The following is an 18,671-nucleotide window of genomic DNA, read 5'->3' on the forward strand; positions in this document are numbered from 1 at the left end:
CTAGACTGCTGCACCAACAAAAATATCAGTGAGCAAGCAAATGGACAAAATATACATCTAATGCTAGCAACGACTGAAATTATGAAAGATAAAAACTCGGCATGGAACACGTCACAGGCGTCATGTTGATCTACTGCTATTTAACATAAATCTATGTGAAACCAATATTTGGCTTAAACAAGAAGAAAGGGGGTTAACCGAGGGTCCCGATTTTATTAGTCATATTATATTTGGCTTGTATTTTGTTGTGGCTTTGCACTGTGTAAAGTGTCGCCACGAAGCTGGCGCCAAGTTTGTGCACTTGGTTGCTGCAGCTACTCCAGTGAAAAGCGGTAATCGGCAGAGTTGTGGCACGTGCTGCCACTTGCGGTGTGTGCTGGTGGTGGCTCTGTCAGCAGCAAGCTGCAGGAGTAGCTGCTGCCAGCATGACGCACAGGATTGCTGCCTCTCGCTATGCTCCATTTCATGTACAGTTGACTTCCGTTTATTCAACCCTGATGGGACCAATGAAGTTGCTTGAGCTATCCGGCAGCTCAAATTAAACAAGATTAAAAAGAACACCAGAACACACCACCGATTACTTTGGCAGCATGTGCCCGATTCTAAGTAACCCCCGAATAAAATGCACGCTCTCTTGCTATGTTTCCAAAGCAGTAAACTAACGCATAAATAAGAATAAAGCTCCCGAACAAAGCAGAAATGTTAGTGCTCACCCAATTTCTTAGCAAAAGCAATTGTTGCACAATTGCGACCGGTTTCCTAAACTCAGCTTTGCCACCCATTTTTTCTATATGGTCAGCTTCAGCTTTAACATCCGTGTTGTGCAGCAAAGCATGTGAGCATTGTGAAGGTGGTTTTCGTCTTGTGTCCTACTGTACTGCGCAGGCAATTTCTTGCCCAATATTCATTTAAAAAAAGAAAGGCGCGTTTTAGAATACAGTAAATAATCTACTCAAACATTGTGGGCTGCACATATTGCTTGAAAATCTTCCTAGAGCGGGCCAAAAATAAGTGTTTTCGACGAGAGGTGATGTTTGGTCAACACAATCATTGTCCTGTAAGCTCTGCCGAGACAGATGCTACCACTAAGGGGGTCGCTATCAGGGCCACCATAGGGGTTGGGTGTGCATGCGTGCTGACTGGTCAAATTCAAATTATCCGGCAAAGGCCAACTTTAGGATCGAAATAACGAAAGTTTGATGCCAGCCAGGACCTTCGGCCAGGATTGAATAAACTGAAAAAATCAAATTAACCAGAGTTGATGTAACAGAAGTATACTGTACTGTGCTTAGCCCAAGTTTAGAGCAGGTTCATTTATATTAGCCTATTGTATGTCTAAACTAGTTGTCTGCAGCTGGTTTACCGAAAAGAAATGCGCTAAACTCACAGCCATGGATTTTGAGTGTTTAAAATTGTTTATATTGCAGCTTGTATCTCATTGAAGCACTGGTAATTTTACAAGAGATGCAAGGTTTAATAATTGACATTCTGTACTGTATGTTTCCATCATTCTGCATTCTGCAAGCACTATCTTATCCGTGACCTTCACAAAGCTGCATTTTAGAAGCAAAAGATAATTACAGTTTTCTCAGCATCTGCTCTTGGAATCATAAATGTCAATACTTCTTATTTTCATCACATAAGTATGTTGTAGAGCTCACGAGATTCTGTAATTAGACTGAAGTTGAATGCTTTACTTGTTGAACATAAGATTGGAAAATATTCAACGTTTTCATGGAAATACATCAACTTGCCTTTTGTAGTTATTGAAAGTTTATGTAACACTTATTTGTGTGTTGAATATGCGTTGTCAGTCCCCTTGGGTATGTTGTTTATGTTTACACATTGAGTAATGCACAACCTTAACAGTTGCATTGAGTAAAGGTGCCTTAGAGCATCTCAGATATGCATTTATGTGCTCATTATTTTGTATGTGCTTTGTGCTAAATAGTATTTAGGTGCATAGCTTTATATGACAACTGCACTAGACAACAGTGATTACGATTATTGGTAAACCAATTCACATCTTGATGCATATTGTGTCGAATGTTTCCTATGCTTAGTGCCAGTAGAAGTACTGCTACTAACATCTTGTAACACTGCTTCATTGGTAACATGATAAAAGCTCTGTAATACAACACTGATATCTTGCATACGTCCATGACTGTGTCTTATTTCATATGGTGGGGAAGGTGTATTTTCCCGCTGTGTGATTGTTGTCACCAGCTATACATGTCTTTAAAGTGTCTGTCTTCTCCAAAACAAAACTCAATTCAAGTAATCTCAGCCGACTACTGAGCTGCCGTGTTCTGGGCTCCCATGAACCAGTGATAAAGAGTAGCATTTCGTTCTGAAAGAGTTAATGAGATCTCTGAAATACACCGTAATTCATTTTTATTTGAAATATTTTCATGCATTGTTCACATGGTCTGTAAGGTAGCAAAATAGTCAAAAATTTTAGCCCAGAAAAATAGTAGGGGCAATAACGGGACACACAAATGCCTGCGTGATGTCTTGCCATTGTGTTCGAAAATAGTACAATTCTTCTTAAAGAGAATTTATGCACAGGAATCAGACAAACACTCTGTAGGCAATGATAACAATGAAGGCTTCCAGCGATTATCGAATTGAATCCCTGTGCTTGTGTATATAAGATATTTATACATGCATCATATACATACCAGAGTGGCCAGCTGTGCTTGAATCAGTTTGGAGAATGTACGACAGCATTCGCAGGATGCATACAAATTGATTACAATGATCCCACCTCACCATTAAAGCGACAAAATTGTGCAAATGTTTCATTACAGAATGTTGTGCATGTTGCACAAAAGCAATGGTAAAAGTGCTACTTCAATGAAAGCTTTCACTGGCCTAAATAAAAACATGGCAATATCCAATGGCTTTCCTTTAACAGACAGTAAGCATAGACCAGCGTTATATCCTACACTCAGAAAATCTTTTATTCGCTCTTGTATGAGGGTTCCACACAACAGGTAACAATCACAAGACAACCTGGTGCATGCAGAAGGCATTTGCTGGAGTGAAGAGAGACATTTGCATTGCTGTTGACATCAACTGTCACTGTGTCACAGCTCTGGAAGTCGTGTTGCGTCTCCGTGTCGTGCATGTGTCGTTCACGAATGATTTATTTTCTTTCACCATTTGCAGGCACTTGCATCTCTTGAGGTAGATTGCCTCAAAAGGCAGACATTACTTATGTGATAAATCACTATTTGTATATATTGCCGCTAGGTGTCATGAGTCAGCGCAGAGAAAGAAGTTGGGGCTAGAACGCGCTTGGCAAGAGGCGGGCGCTGAAGAAGTAGAAACTGAGGACACTGGCTTGAGTTATTGCATGCCATCTTGTCTGCCTCGCCGACGCCGGGTACATCTTCCATTGTCTTTTCGTGACAAAACTGGTGGAGGTGCGGGGTACGGTTCATCCGATGCCACAAACCCCTCCTGGTAGCAGGAGTACCAGTCCTCTACTAGTGAACACACCTGTTCACTGGGCAAGCAGGAGAATCCAAGGATTGCCTCCAGAGCTTGATCATCTCTCCGCAACAACATCAATGCCCCCACACACCGGTATGGAAGGAATGTCGACGTCCCTACCGACCATTAGGCAAGGTACGGCCACAACGGCAACTCAGTACCTGCTGCAGGATCTCCGAGTGCCGAAAGTTTTCCACGGGGATACCTTCAAGGATGTAGAAAACTGGTTAGTCCAGTTTGAGCGCTTTGCCGAGATAAACGAATGGAGCGACGCGGCGAAGTTAAGGAACGTCTACTTCAGCTTGGAGGATGGTGCCCGCACTTGGCACGAGAACCGAGAAGGGCTCATCAAATCGTGGCTCGAGTTTCGTCGTACCTTGCGGGAAACCTACACCAATGCTGATCGCCGTGAACGAGCCGAACGGGCGCTCCAATCCCGCATTCATCTGTCGAACGAGAGCGTGACGTCGTACGTCGAGGATTGATGCGCCTCTTCCGTCAGGTGGACGAGGAAAAGAAGGTGCGCCATCTAATGCGGGGAGTTAAGGAACAGCTATTTGCTGGCCTTGTTCGAAGCCCGCCAAAGACCGTGGCTGAATTCTTAACCGAAGCCACCACGATGGAAAAGATGTTACACCAGTGCTCAGCTCTCTATGAAAGGAAATTGAACGCAACTTCACCTTCAGACCAGTGCTCAGCTCCGTATGACAGGCATGCGAACGCTGCTTCACTGACGGGCGCGATTGCCTTTGAAAACGTGGACGTTCTCTGAGACCTCACCCACTCTGTGGTACGTGACGAGCTTCAATGGCTCACCTGCCCGCCTCAGCCCACGCTAGGTTCCTTTTCTGCCCTTTTGAGGAATGAAGTGCTGCAAGCAATCCAAGGTCCCGTTCCAAGCAGCAATGTGCCGCCTCTGACAGCACAGAATCAGTGGCTGTGGTATTCAGAAGTTTTGAGGCGAGTCGCTGTCCCCGCTCCGACCCATTTCGACCCCGCCATGTCTTACGCTGCGTCATACGCCCCGCTGCTCCCATCAGTGCAACCGATCCAACGTATGGAGGATCGGCGCCTGCTCGAAAGAAAACCTGACATCTGGCATACCCCGGACAGAAGGCCTCTGTGCTATCACTGTGGAGAAGCCGGTCACGTATACCGCGAATGCCAATACCGCCACCTCGGACTGCAAGGTTTTGCCGCGGATTCACCAAGGCCCAGATATGGCAAAAGGCCTAGGGCGATTGAAGAATATCTGAACTAGCAGGGTATGTCACCTTTCCCGCGGCGGTAGTCGCGCTCGCCGTCCCCTAGGTGTTCTTCCCCAGCTCCTAGAAGTCCTCCAGTGGCAGCGCAGGGACAATCGCCACGCCCTCGCCAGAAAAACTAAGAACAGTGACCTTTGGGGGCGAGGCCGCTGATAATCGCCCTTCCGAAGACCTCCCATCGACGCGAGCACGGTCGATTCCGCACGATTCAATGGCGACAGCAGCCAAATTCAGCGACAGACTCTCGCTAGACATACCTGTTGTGCTCGACGGCCGGAACGTTAGGGCTTTATAGGACACGGGGGCCGACTACTCAGTCTTGTGCGGAAAACTAGTGACAGAACTTAGAAAAGTTATCACGCCTTGGTCTGGAACGCAAATTCGTACTGCTGGTGGGCATATCGTAACACCGTTGGGCATGTGCACGGTCAGAGTACAAATTCGTGGGTCCACGTTTCCAGCCAGCTGCCTTATGCACTGCAATTGTTCTCGGGACCTCATCTTGGGCGTTGACTTTCTGCAAGGATATGGTGCCATTATGGACCTCCGGGAGCGCACAGTGACTTTTTCGACAGAAAGAGCAGCGAACAGCCGTGACAATTGCCAACGTAATTTGCTTCGGGTTTACGCCGTCAGTGCAAGTGTACCACCACCCGCAAGTGTCCTGGTAATGGTTGTATGCAACGATCTGCATGACGGCGAAGCTGTTGCAGAGGGCAATTCCTCTCTTATGCTGACTCATGGTGTATGTGCAGCCCGCAGTCTCATTATGCTTCGAGGTGGACTTTTGGCGCTCCTCGTGACGCATTTCAGCCAGGAACATTGGCACCTATTTCGTCGTACTACTATCGCTTTCACTGAGCCCATTGCCGACATTGCTGAATGCTTTGCATCTATGACGAAGGAGAACCCAGCTCAGCCACTCAGCAATATCGGCATCAATTCAGACCTTTCAGAGGAAAAGGAGAAAGCGCTGCGTGAGTTGCTCCTTCGGTTCAATGAGTGCTTCGCATCTTCTTCTAAGGTACGCCAGACGCCCATCACGAGACACTGAATAATTATGTATGATGACTCTCGTCCCATACGACAACTACCTTATTGCGTATCGGTGAAGGAGCGCAACGTGATTAATGAACAAGTGAAAGAAATGCTTGACGATGACGTCATACAGCCATCCCAAAGCCCTTGTTCGTCGCCGGTGGTCCTCGTCAAAAAGAAAGACGGAACGCTTAGGTTCTGCGTTGACCATAGAAAGTTGAATAACGTCACAAAAAAAGATGTTTATCCGCTTCTGCAGATAGATGATTCGTTAGATCGACTGCGGTGAACAAGGTATTTAGTGGCAAATCGAAGTTGACGAGCGAGATCGCGAAAAAACTGCCTTTTTTACCCTGGATGGACTGTACGAACTTAAAGTACTTCCATTTGGCCTGTGTTCTGCACCGGCCATATCCCAGCGAATGATGGACAACCTGGTGCATGCAGAAGAATGCATTTGCTGGAGTGAAGAGAGGCATTTACATTGCTTCTGACATCAACTGTCACTGTGTCACAGCTCTGGAAGTTGTCGTGTTGCGTCTCCGTGTCGTGCATGTGTCGTTCACGAATGATTTATTTTCTTTCACCATTTGCAGGCGCCGCTCCGCTAATCTCACACTAAAGCCAGAAAAGTGTCACTTCGGTTACGAAGAGCTCAAGTTTCTCGGGCATGTCGGGAACGCCGACGGCGTCGAGCCTGACTCAGACAAAATATCTGCTGCTGCTGTTGCTTTTCTGACTCCTCGTGACAAGAAAGCAATACGCCGCTTTCTCGGTCTGTATGTGTACTATCGTCGCTTCATCGCTAATTTCTCGCACGTCGCCGAACCACTCATACGCCTCATGCCAGAAGACACACTCTTCGTTTGGACGGATGAGCAGGACGCAGCTTTTACCGAGTTACGGCAACGCCTGCAGGAATCACCCGTCCTCGCTCACTTTGATGAGGACGCTGACACCGAGGTGCATACCGATGCAAGCAACATCGGTCTTGGCGCTGTACTCGTTCAACACCAGGAAGGCGTCGAGCGAGTCATCGCTTACGCCAGTTGCACTGTTTCACGCGCCGAAATCAATTACTCCATCTCCGAGAAAGAGTGTCTAGCGGTTGTGTTGGCCATCATGAAATTTCGGCCTTATCTCTACGGTCACCCTTTCAAGGTGGTGACAGACCGCCATTCCCTGTGTTGGTTAGCCAACTTACGAGACCCATCTGGGCAACTTGCTCGATGGAGTCTCCGTCTGCAGGAGTTCGATGTTACCATCATCTACAAATCGGGCCACAAACACGAAGATGCGGACGCGTTGTCGCGTGCTCCCGTCAAAACTTGCGATAAGGACATGGACGAAGACAGCACATTCCTTGGGGCCCTCACCGCATCGGACTTGATCATACGGCAGCGCGAGGATGCCGAAATACGCCCTCTCATCGGTCTCCTAGAAGGCAAGAATGCTACAATCCCACGACACATTTCTCGCTGTCTCTCGACCTTCTGCCTCCGAAAGGGTGTCCTCTACAAGAAAAACTCGTGCCAGCGACAAAGAGTATCTATTGGTCGTACCTGCCACCCTCCGTGTTGACATTCTCCTAGCCTGCCATGATGAGCCCACGTCTGGACACTTAGGATTTTCATGCACTCTTGTAAGAGTACGCCAGACGTACTACTGGCCCAGACTTTCTACCACGGTGAAGCGTTACGTGCAAAGCTGCCGTGAGTGTCAACGTAGGAAATCGCAGTCTTTGAAGCCCGGGGTGGGGGGGGGGGGGTGTTACTCCAACCCATCGCACCACCTAGCGCTCCGTTTGATCAAATCGTCATGGATCTCCTGGGACCCTTTCCCTTGTCAGCCAGTGGAGACAAGTGGATTATAATCGCCATGGACTATCTAACACGCTACACTGAGATGAAATCTATAGAACATGCCACGGCCTACGAAGTGGCCCAGTTCTTTATCGATCACATAGTCCTCAGACATGGTGCCCCATCACATCTCATCACCGACAGAGGCACTGCCTTTACAGCCCAACTGATAGAGGACATATTCGAGCTGAGCTATACGCAGCATTGCAAGGTGACTGCCTATCATCCACAGATCAACGGACTGACGGAGTGGCTAAACAAAACCATTGCTGACATGCTGTCTATGTATGTGGACGTCCAGCTTAAAACATGGGATCAAGTCCTGCTGTATGTTACATTCGCGTACAACACTGCCATTCAGAAAACCACACGATTCACACTGTTTTGTCTTGGCTACGGGCGCGAGGTCCAGACCACACTAGACGCTATGCTCCCGCACGACACCGACGCATCACTTACTTTCGACGTCGAGCAACTTACTCAACACGCAGAGGAAGCTCGTCAACTCGCGCGCATACACATCACAAAGCAGCAGAGTACAGACGCACGACGCTATAACCTTCGACATCGGCAAGTCGAGTACCAGCCAGGTGACCAAGTCTGGGTGTGGACTCCAGTCCATCGCCAGGGGTTGTCTGAGAAGCTCCTTAGTAGATACTTTGGACCCTACAAAGTGATACGCCGAGTTAGTGAACTATGAGGTCATTCCTGACGGTGCTGCGTTGCCTCGGTGCCGACAGCACCACTCAGAGATAGTGCATGTTATTCACCTCAAGCCGTAGTTCGCGCGTTAAGGCGGTGCCATGTCCGATCTCATACGACTTCCACACTTCTACTTTCTAGTTTAGTAAGCATCGGGTCGATGCCTTTCTTTTGGCGGGGGAATAATGCCGCTAGGTGTCACAAGTCAGCACTGAGAAAGAAGTTGGGGCTGGAACGTGCGCTCGGCAAGAGGCGGGTGCTGAAGAAGAAGTGGAAGCTAGGGACGCAGGCTTGAGTTATTGTACGCCATCTTGTACAACTGTCTGCCTCGCTGACGCCGGGCACATCTTCCATTGTCTTTTCGTGACAATATATAGTGAGTATTTGTGCATAACTTTGATTACCCTTCTGCCTCCTTCAGCAGAACTTGAGACTTAGCAGCAGCTTTGAGTTCATCTATCCCCATTATCTGCTACAGAACGTGTTGTTAATTTTGACTTTTTTTGTTGAATATTTGTGATAATTATGTTTCAGCATGTTCAGAATTTATTCCTACAGACAGTCTGTTCACGACATGCCAGAGGCTAAAGACTGAAATTGTTTGACGAAGGTCTCTGATCTTTATTGGTTAGATAAGGGGAAAGTCACAAACAAGAACATAACCATAATTTCTCCACGCTAACAAAACATTACTTCTCATATTGAAGGACATTGCAGAAAATATAAACAAGAAAACACATTATTTTCTACAGTGACTACAACTTTCCTAGATTTAAATTGGCTAAGCCAACATTGCTGTGTCTTGTCTATTTGGTTGTTCCTTATTTGCACTGGAGAATAGAAGCAACAGCCTATTGGTAATACCTACTGTAAGTGATAGGTTCTATTGTGACGAAATTTTTGTGTTAACTAAATTTCAATCAAATAATGAATGATAAACTTCATGAAATTTAATTTAAGTAATTTCACTGCAAGATTAATTGCGAGTAGTTTATCAAGTTACTAATGTAGTGATAGCGTGGTTCCAACAATTAGATTTTTGTGAAGCCAGGTGCATTGTACCGGAAGAAAAATTTAGGCATAAGAAATTGTTGCATAAAGTAAATCGAAAATGTCCTCGCTGATATTGACACGTGACCTCGTTTATCTTTTACAGGTAAGCGCATTTAATGTCTAAGAAATGATATCGCACAGCGCAGGATGCGGCTACATGTATCGGAAGTTTCTAGAATGTTATTGATGCTTCTATCCACTGTCTGTTGTCGCCGAAACTTGTGTAATCTGATTGCATGTATGCACGACGTGAATGGTGTAGAACTTTTTGGAAGGCACGTGGGTCCCAGCGGTTACTCTGGAACATTCGATGACTGATCTATAAAAGGCAACGCGCTTTACCCGCTGATCAGATTTTGAAGATCGCCGACTGTGTTCGCCGTTGTCGCCATTCTTTAAGTGTAGCCTGTATTTGTGGGCGCAGGTTCGTCCAATAAAAGTTAGTTTCGTCTTTCACAGTATTGCTACTGTGTTTTTCATACATCACTCCACGTGACATCTAGTGGAGTTGCTTTTCATTCATGTACCGGACGCCCCCAACAAGCCGTGATCCAAGTCCGGACCGCATTTCAAGAACTCAAATGATGCATGCAGTCGCCGCTGGTACTTGCACACTTCGATGAGGTCGCCGATACCGAAATCCACACTGACACCAGTAGCCTGGGCCTTGGTGCTGTCCTAGTCCAGAGGAAAGACAGACTTGAACGGGTGATATTTTATGATAGCCGGTCGTCGCTATCAAAAGTGGAAGGCAATTATTCTAGGACTGAAAAGGAATGCCTCGCCATCATTTGGGCTGGAGCAAAATTCCACCCTTACCTATATGGCAGGTAATTCAAAGTGGTCAGCGACCATCACGCGTTGTGTTGGCTAGCTAACTTAAAGGCCCCTTCAGCACGGCTGGTGTGGTAGAGTCTCAGACTGCAAGAATATGATGTCACAGTAATCTACAAGTCCGGACGAAAACACTCTGATGCCGACTGCCTATCTCGTGCCCCCGTCGATCCCCCGCCACAAGACGACGAGCACAACGACGCCTTCCTTGGAATAATAAGCTTGGAAGATTTCACTAAACAGCAACGAGCAGACCCGGAGCTAAAAGGCCTCACCAAGTATTTAGAAGGAAACACAGATGTTGTCCCTCAGGCATTTAAGCGCGGATTGTCTTCGTTCATGCTACAAAACAACCTGCTCATAAAGAAAAACTTCTCACCAGTTCGCGCCAACTACCTTCTTCTTCTGTCAGCACTGTGTCCAGAAGTACTGTACGCCCTACATGACGATCCAACCACTGGGCACCTCGGATTCTCCCAGACGCTGTCGAGGATACAGGAAAGATATTACTGGCCTCGTCTGACCGCCGACGCCGCCCGTTACGTCAAGACATGCCGAGACTGTCAGCGACGCAAGACACCACAGACAAGGCCAGCAGGATTACTACAGCCGATCGAACCTCCTTGCCGACCATTTCAGCAAATTGGGATGGATTTGTTGGGACTGTTGCCGATGTCAACATCTGGAAATAAGTGGATCATCGTGGCAACGGACTATCTCACTCGCTTCACTGAAACTAAAGCTCTACCAAAAGGAAGCGCAGCCGAAGCGGCAAAATTTTTGGGCAAGAACATCCTGCTGCGACATGGTGCCCCAGATGTCCTCATCAATGACAGAGGAATGGCCTTTACAGCAGAGTTCACCCAAGCCATTCTGCAATACAGCCAGACAAGCCACAGGAGGACAACTGCCTACCACCCGCAGACGACTGGTCTCACGGAGTGCCTGAACAAAACCCTTGCCGATGTGCTAGCAATGTACGTCGATGTCGAGCACAAAACGTGGGATGCGGTTATGCCGCACATAACGTTTGCTTTGTGGGGAGCACCCGCCTCCATTACCTCCTGTGTACCCGTGGCGTCCCGTTCGCACGTGGCGACGGGTCGGGCCGGCGTAGACATGGGAGAGAGGCACTACGCCCCTCCCTTTCTCCATCGCTCTGATGACGCGCGTACCCCACTTCCCCTACGTGGCTCACGGGAAAGGGAAACGTATCCGGCGGGCGAGGAGGACTTCCCCTCGCAAAAAGGTAAAAAAGCATAAAAGCGCGCCACTCGGGGAGACTCGCTCTCTTGGGACGCCGACACCTTGGACCGCCTGGACGACAGCACCTGCCGCATCCCGCGAGTGATCTCGTTTGTCTGACCCACCCAGACAACAAGGCAAGCCTTTTTACTACTATTACTGAGAGGACGTCCCTCTGCGAGTGTTCGCTATTGCTAATAGCAGTAAACGTTGTTACCGTTGACACCGCTGGTTGCCTTATTCGTCCGAACTCGGCGTAGCCGCGATTCCCACGCTACGGGTTGGGAGTACCACGAAGCGACTGCGTGGGGCTAGATCCGGAGCTCGCCTTCAGCCCTAGCTGCACGCAGAGTGGAACCACCACAGCTTACAACATGGCGGTGCAAGAAAAAAACATAGATCATGCCGTTCAAGCTGGTTTACGGCAGGAATCCGATGACTACTCTAGATGCCATGCTGCCGCACGTCTGCGACGAAGAGAATCTTGATGTCGCCACCTATCTCTAGCGCGCCAAAGAAGACCGACAGCTCTCCTGCCTGTGGATCAAGAACCAACAGAGGACCGACAGCCGACACTACAACCTTCGACGACGCTACTTCGAGTACCAACCCGGCAACCGTGTTTGGGTTTGGACCCCTATACACCGACGAGGAATGAGTGAGAATTTTTCACGCCGCTATTTCGGACCATACAGGATCATCCGACTTATTGGCGCACTCGACTATGAGGTCGTGCGAGACGGCATTTCGCTATCACAGCGGCGCCGCTCATGACCTGAAGTAGTTCATGTTGTGCGACTTAAGCCATCCCACCAGCGCTAATGAACTTTGGGGACGTCGCATAGCTGAACTTTGGACTTCTTTTGGATTGTGTCATCTCGGCTTTGTTTCTTGTTGTTTTGTTTAACAAGTGACCTTTTGTGTTTCACTCTCCCGTTATGTTTGCAGCATCAGGACGATGCCTTTTGAGAGGGGGGAATTGATGTGAACTTCTTTATCTTTTACGGGTGAGCGCTTTTAACGTCTAAGAAATGTTATCGCTCAGCGCAGGATGCGTCTACATGTATCGGAAGTTTCTAGAATGTTATTGATGCTTCTATCCACTGTCTGTTGTCGCCGAACCTTGTGTAATCTAATTGCATGTATGCACGACGCGAATGGTGTAGAACTTTGTGGAAGGCACGCGGGTCCCAGCGGTTACTCTGGAACATTCGATGACTGATCTATAAAAGGCGACGCGCTGTACCCGCTGATCAGATTTTGACGATCGCCGACTGTGTTTGCCGTTGTCGCCATTCTTTAAGTGTAGCCTGTATTTGTGGGCACAGGTTCGCCCAATAAAAGTTAGTTTTGTCTTTCACAGTATTGCTACCGTGTTCTTCATACGTCACACCACGTTACAATATCAGCACATAACAAATAAATTCTTATACTCAATATTCAATATAATCAAAGTGTTTTCATGTCAGATGCAGCACAGTTATAATATTTGACTATATATTGAAGCAGGTTTTTGTGAAACATGGTCCCTTGCAAAATGCACACTGCTGTTCATGAATGCCTGTTCATGTATGCCTTTTTGCATACCACGGCCAATTAAATGAAAAGAAAGCTGTAAATTGTAAAATAAATTGCATGGTAAGATCAAATTAGTAGTATGCATGATGTAGTGGATGAACATGTCAGTTTAGTCTCTAAATCACACCCACTTAGGAATGAAGTTTTAACTCGGAACTCTTGGGTCCAGGAAATATTGTCCAAGAATCTTTCAGAAGTGATCACTCATGTGTGGTCCTTGAAAGACTTCAAAGTGCAAATGGTGGCACGGCAGCACAGGTATTAGAATTATCAATGAACTGTTTCATGGCTTGCCTCATCAAAAGTTTGAGACGCGAGCCTCTGTTGTAGTCCTCTGTGTTATGGCTGTGTAGGCATAATTGTGTGTCACACAATTTCTTGAAACGTTTCTGGGAGTGCTTACTCCACAGTCCTCTTTATGATGTTGGTCGTATAGGTCGCACGTCACTTTTTTCTTTGTGCTCACGAGGGTTTTGACGGAAATTTAGGGTACAGGCTCCTATCTCAAGCCTGTGAACCCTGAAGGAAGCCAGGGCGGTATACGTACTTGTGACCATTTGAGAACCAGTGAGTGCCTAATGGCGGTGGGAATCCAGTTGCAGCCGAGTGCCGACACTGCCTCGTCAGAGCTGGCACACTGTTTTTCATAGTTTTTTTTTAACTATGCAATGTTTAGAGCCGTTTGGACTAATTTGTAATGACTACTGCTTTATGCAGTGGGCTTCTTCATCCATGGCATCAATACCATTTTAGGAATTTCATACAATAAACCAACTTTTAGTGGTACAGTCTTAATTCCATACTCTTTTCTAGCAGGAGCACACAGTACTGTGCAGTGGCTTGTGTTTACTCCGTGCCCAAAACACTTGGGAGTGATTGAATTGCAGTGTTTGGGCATGGGTTTTCCTCATGAGCCACAAAATACTTGTTCTTGCCATGTTAGTCTAAAAGCACTGAACAGGTTTGCATTGTTCTAATCTCAAAAATAACAGCCATTCAACAGAACCTGCTTCAAAGTCTGTTCGGTAAGAGGACAGCAGTTTGGTGTGCTACCTTTCTTGTCTTTACTTTTTAGCATGGAATAATTTCTTCATGGACAGGTTTACACATATATGTGTGACCATTTTTATCATGTGCACTCTATCCTGCATCCTGTTGGCCCAAGAATGATGCTTTCATCGTCACACAGAATGGCATTACTTAAATGATATTGCGCGACATAAAAAACGACACGGACGTGAAAGAAGACGACACACCAAGCGCTTGGTGTGTCGTCTTCTTTCACGTCCGTGTCGTTTTTTATGTTGCGCAATATCATTTAAGCAATGGATTACCAACTTGCCCGGAATGCTGCTCTCATTAAGAATGGCATTACTTATTGCATTGGGAGGGAAGGGCTGACCCCAGAATATTTCTTCGTGCACTCCCATCAGCATCAGCCCCCATTCTACCATCATGTAGTACCAAGTGCAAGGATGCACTACTGAAAATCATTCCCCCCCCCCTCCTCAACAGAATAATGCTGGTGCCACCCATGGCTGTTAGCCATTTAATCTTCACAATGCAGTTATTTTAACATGCCATCTTCTGCACATCAACCCTTTGAGTGGAATTATGAGTGTACTTACCTTGCCACCCATACACACCCTTGGCAGCACAGGAGGTCCTTCATGAACGGGGAACATCTGTAGACTAGTGGCTCCGTCTACTTAAAAGTCAGTTAAAGTTCTATGAGAGGTTTTGTTTTTATACGGCAGATAGCGTGAGAAAGGTTATAGACTGCTTCTGTTGATTGTGTCTCTCATTTGCCAACACGGGGGATCAGCACAAGAAGCCTGCGCCCCTTTGAAAGAACTGCAGAAATTAAAGAACTTAAATCCGTTCTTTGATCCACTTTCACTGCTTTGTTTTCTTATTGATCATTATCATACATGTTTGCACCTGGGGTTGTGAGAAATACGGTGCTTGTCATGTTCACAACAATACGTTGTATGTAGTTCCCCCATTTTTGTTCCCTTTCTATGTAGCTACATGTGTACTACCCTAAGACCTTGTATTAGGTTGCAGTATTTAAAAATAAATAACTTGTGAACACTAATTCAGGGGAATTAGATGTTAAATATGAGGTGTCTTTAAGGTACGATTACAGTATGATTACATTGCTTGAGCAATACTTATTCAAATTTAAATAACTAGTATAAATTTTAATTATTTTTTTATTTCTAGGTTGAAAAATTTCGAACATCTTCAGCAGGATATTGCTAATAAATAGCCTTTGAATTTAAAGGCTGCAAACATGTTATAAAAATTGAATTTGTTGCATTTACAATGAACAAAACAACCAATCCAGGAAGGGTTAATAAATCTCAACATTTCTTAGTATACATGCAACCAAGTCTAGATTTCATAATGGTGGCATTCATTCTGAGTAAATTTCCTAATTCTAGAAAATTTTGTTTTCTGTAACTATAGAATGTAATAGTAGAAACAAAATAAAAAGTAAGGCCTTTAACCACTGCGAGAAAATAAGTTCATGATGAAAAACTATCAAGATAGTGGCACAAAGCCAGAAAGACTTTGTTTATGCAAATTTGTTTACATAGTACCAATCGTTTGCATGACACAGTTGAACTGAAGACAGGTGATGCGCAGGGACACTAGAGCCAGATATATCTCCTAGCCATATGGCCAGTACCAAGCACATCCTGGGGAGGTGTGCTGAAGCCATGGTGTGTCCTGGATACGCAGGTCCACCACCCTAGAGCAGCAGCAAGCCGCCAGTTCCGATGTGGCTTCTCAACAGTGTACAAGTGCAGCCTGATTGTACACCAGTGCACCTACGTAAGCAAGTGGCCTCCCCAATGTTGCCTCTGCTCACACCGGCAAGCTCCACCTCCCTGCAGATGCACACAGTGTTGTTTCCTGTCCTCGCACACGCAGTGCGCCACACCTGCCGCCACCCAGGCAGCCACAGTGGTTGTCGCTGCAGCGTTGTGCGCTCTAATTCAGCCTTGGCCTGAAGAGCCTGGGGCGTGTGGCACACACTGATTCTCTGATTCTTGGTAGAGCAGTGGATGCGTTCCCTTTCATGTGTTTGAACGTACCTTTGTGTGAGCTGTTATGGCAAATTCTGTACTAGTCGACTTCTGCAAGAGTTTCCACCGCCTGGGGCTGCCATGTTCACGACAGGAAGATATCCTCTTCCCCTGTCGTAATCAGCTACCAGCCTTCCTAAGTGTCGTCGAGTACCTCGACTCCTCGGGACTTTCGGTGAGACTATAGGACATTTCTACAAAGACGGATGGCCTAACGGCCATCCCACCACCTCGGGCTTCCTGATCGGCCACTGCTTCGATTCCATCTCTACGACCCTCTACCTTTCTCCCTCCTACCCTCTCTCTCTTTTAGCCCCATCCCCTCTACCCTGCTGGCGCTGAGCCGTGCTCCCGCATGGGTTGCAAAAAATAGCGCTAGCCTTTTCTCCTTCCCCACAAGAACTACTTGTCTGTGCGTTTCACATTTGTTTCACACTTGTGCGTTTTGTGCTGTAATGTTGGAACACATGCCACGAGCTGTTGCTGGCAGCCACAGGAAGCAGCTCCTCTATTGCTAGCAATTAGAGCAAGTGCTCGTACACGCACTTAGAGCATTGTTGCATGGATTATGGTAGCACCTATGTAACTCTCGTTGGAGAGGCTCGTATAATGCCAATTCTTTAGGGCATCTTTTTTTCATTGTTTTCACTCGAAGCAGGGGATAGTGACATAGATGTGAGTAGTCAGTGTATTCAGCCACTCCTTTTGGCTACACCCTGGCACAGTACGCCTCCTTTAACAATGATGCCCTTGCAGCATGTTCTGTCAGAATTCTTGGCAGTTGTACAACTTGAACTGTAGCTTGCGCAGCATAGGCCTAGTGTGTTGCCATGGCCCACCACATGTATTTCCGTTGCCACCTCAGTGTCTTAAATGAAAACTACATAGCTGCAGGATAACAGGTGCGTGTTGTTTGGCCTTATGCACTGCAGAATATTTGAATAGCATGAAGCTCGGTGTGCAGCAGAGATTTGTCTGCAGGCAGCATTACTGGCAACATGAAAGGAAACATTTTTTAGAGTAGATAAAGCGGCAGTGGCACCTACTTAGTGTAACCTGCTTCTTGCTTTCACGGAGCACAAACTGTAAGCCAAGTTATACCCCTGTCACACTGGAGGATTTAATGTGAATACATTGAAATAATATGACCAAGTGGACGAAAAGACAACCACGGGCCGAATCCACATGGTTCCCACCTTCAGCAAGTTATTTCTTCATCCAGTTTCATTTCCCTTTACCAAATTTATTTCTCCTTTGAAATTAAGCATAACAATTACCTTCCCCTGTGCTTTCTGTTACTTCGTTCTGTGCCACTTGGCATGGTTGTGATTACGAAAAAAAGAAAACAATCCCCTCTATTTCCCTTACCTTTTCCGCTAATTACCAACAAATGGCTGGGGTGTGTTTGGCAGGCATTCTCAGGTCATGAACAGCAGGTTGCCATTATCCCTCAAGAGAAAAGTTTATAACCAGCTGTGTCTTACCAGTACTCACGTACGGGGCAGAAACCTGGAGGCTTACGAAAAGGGTTCTACTTAAATTGAGGACGACGCAACAAGCTATGGAAAGAAGAATGGTAGGTGTAACGTTAAGGGATAAGAAAAGAGCAGATTGGGGTGAGGGAACAAACGCGAGTTAATGATATCTTAGTTGAAATCAAGAAAAAGAAATGGGCATGGGCAGGACACGTAATGAGGAGGGAAGATAACCGATGGTCATTAAGAGTTACGGAATGGATTCCAAGGGAAGGGAAGCGTAGCAGAGGGCGGCAGAAAGTTAGGTGGGCAGATGAGATTATGAAGTTTGCAGGGACAACATGGCCACAATTAGCACGTGACCGGGGAAGTTGGAGAAGTATGGGAGAGGCCTTTGCCCTGCAGTGGGCATAACCAGGCTGATGATGATGACGAGAAGTATGTAGCGTTGCAGAGCCGATCAAATGCGTCGTCTATCCGTGGAAAGGGGTATAGGTCTTTCTTCGTGATCTTGTTCAGTCGACTATAATCGATGCAGAAACGTAGGGTTCCGTCCTTTTTCTTCACCAGGACAACAGGAGATGCCCACGGGCTTTTCGACGGCTGGATGATGTCGTCGCGAAGTATTTCGTCGACTTGTTGCATAATAGCTTCACGTTCTCGCGGCGAAACTCGGCAAGGGCTCTGGCGGAGTGGTCGAGCGCACTCCTTGGTGATTATGCGATGCTTGGCGACTAGTGTTTGTCGAATCCTCGATGACGTCGAAAAGCAGCCTTTGTATCGTCGGAGCAGACTTCTGAGCTGCTGTTGCTTAATAACTGGGAGACTTGGATTAATGTGGTAGTCTGGTTCGGGAACCATTGTCATAGGGGTAGATGCGGCGGAATCCGAGAAGACAAATGCATTACTGGTTTCCAGAATTTCCTCGATGTACGCGATCGTCGTGCCCTTGTTGATGTGCTTGAACTCCTGGCTGTTAGGTGGGCGGTTAGGTGGGCGGTTGAGATTAAGAAGTTTCCAGGGACG

The 18,671-nt window shown here is 46.7% G+C and overlaps 1 protein-coding gene across 2 annotated transcripts in view; it reads left to right on the forward strand.

Moving 5' to 3' along the window:
* LOC142558253 (uncharacterized) overlaps nt 1–18,671 on the forward strand; it is a 69,981-nt gene that overhangs the window by 44,824 nt on the left and 6,486 nt on the right. For both annotated transcript variants that reach the window (XM_075670416.1, XM_075670415.1), the window contains one exon: nt 15,824–15,916. In XM_075670416.1, coding sequence (XP_075526531.1) covers nt 15,862–15,916 — 55 coding nt within the window. In that variant the 5' untranslated portion in view covers nt 15,824–15,861. The remainder of the gene's footprint in view (nt 1–15,823; nt 15,917–18,671) is intronic.

The sequence above is a fragment of the Dermacentor variabilis genome, chromosome 9, assembly GCF_050947875.1.
Source record: "Dermacentor variabilis isolate Ectoservices chromosome 9, ASM5094787v1, whole genome shotgun sequence".
Taxonomy (NCBI): domain Eukaryota; kingdom Metazoa; phylum Arthropoda; class Arachnida; order Ixodida; family Ixodidae; genus Dermacentor; species Dermacentor variabilis.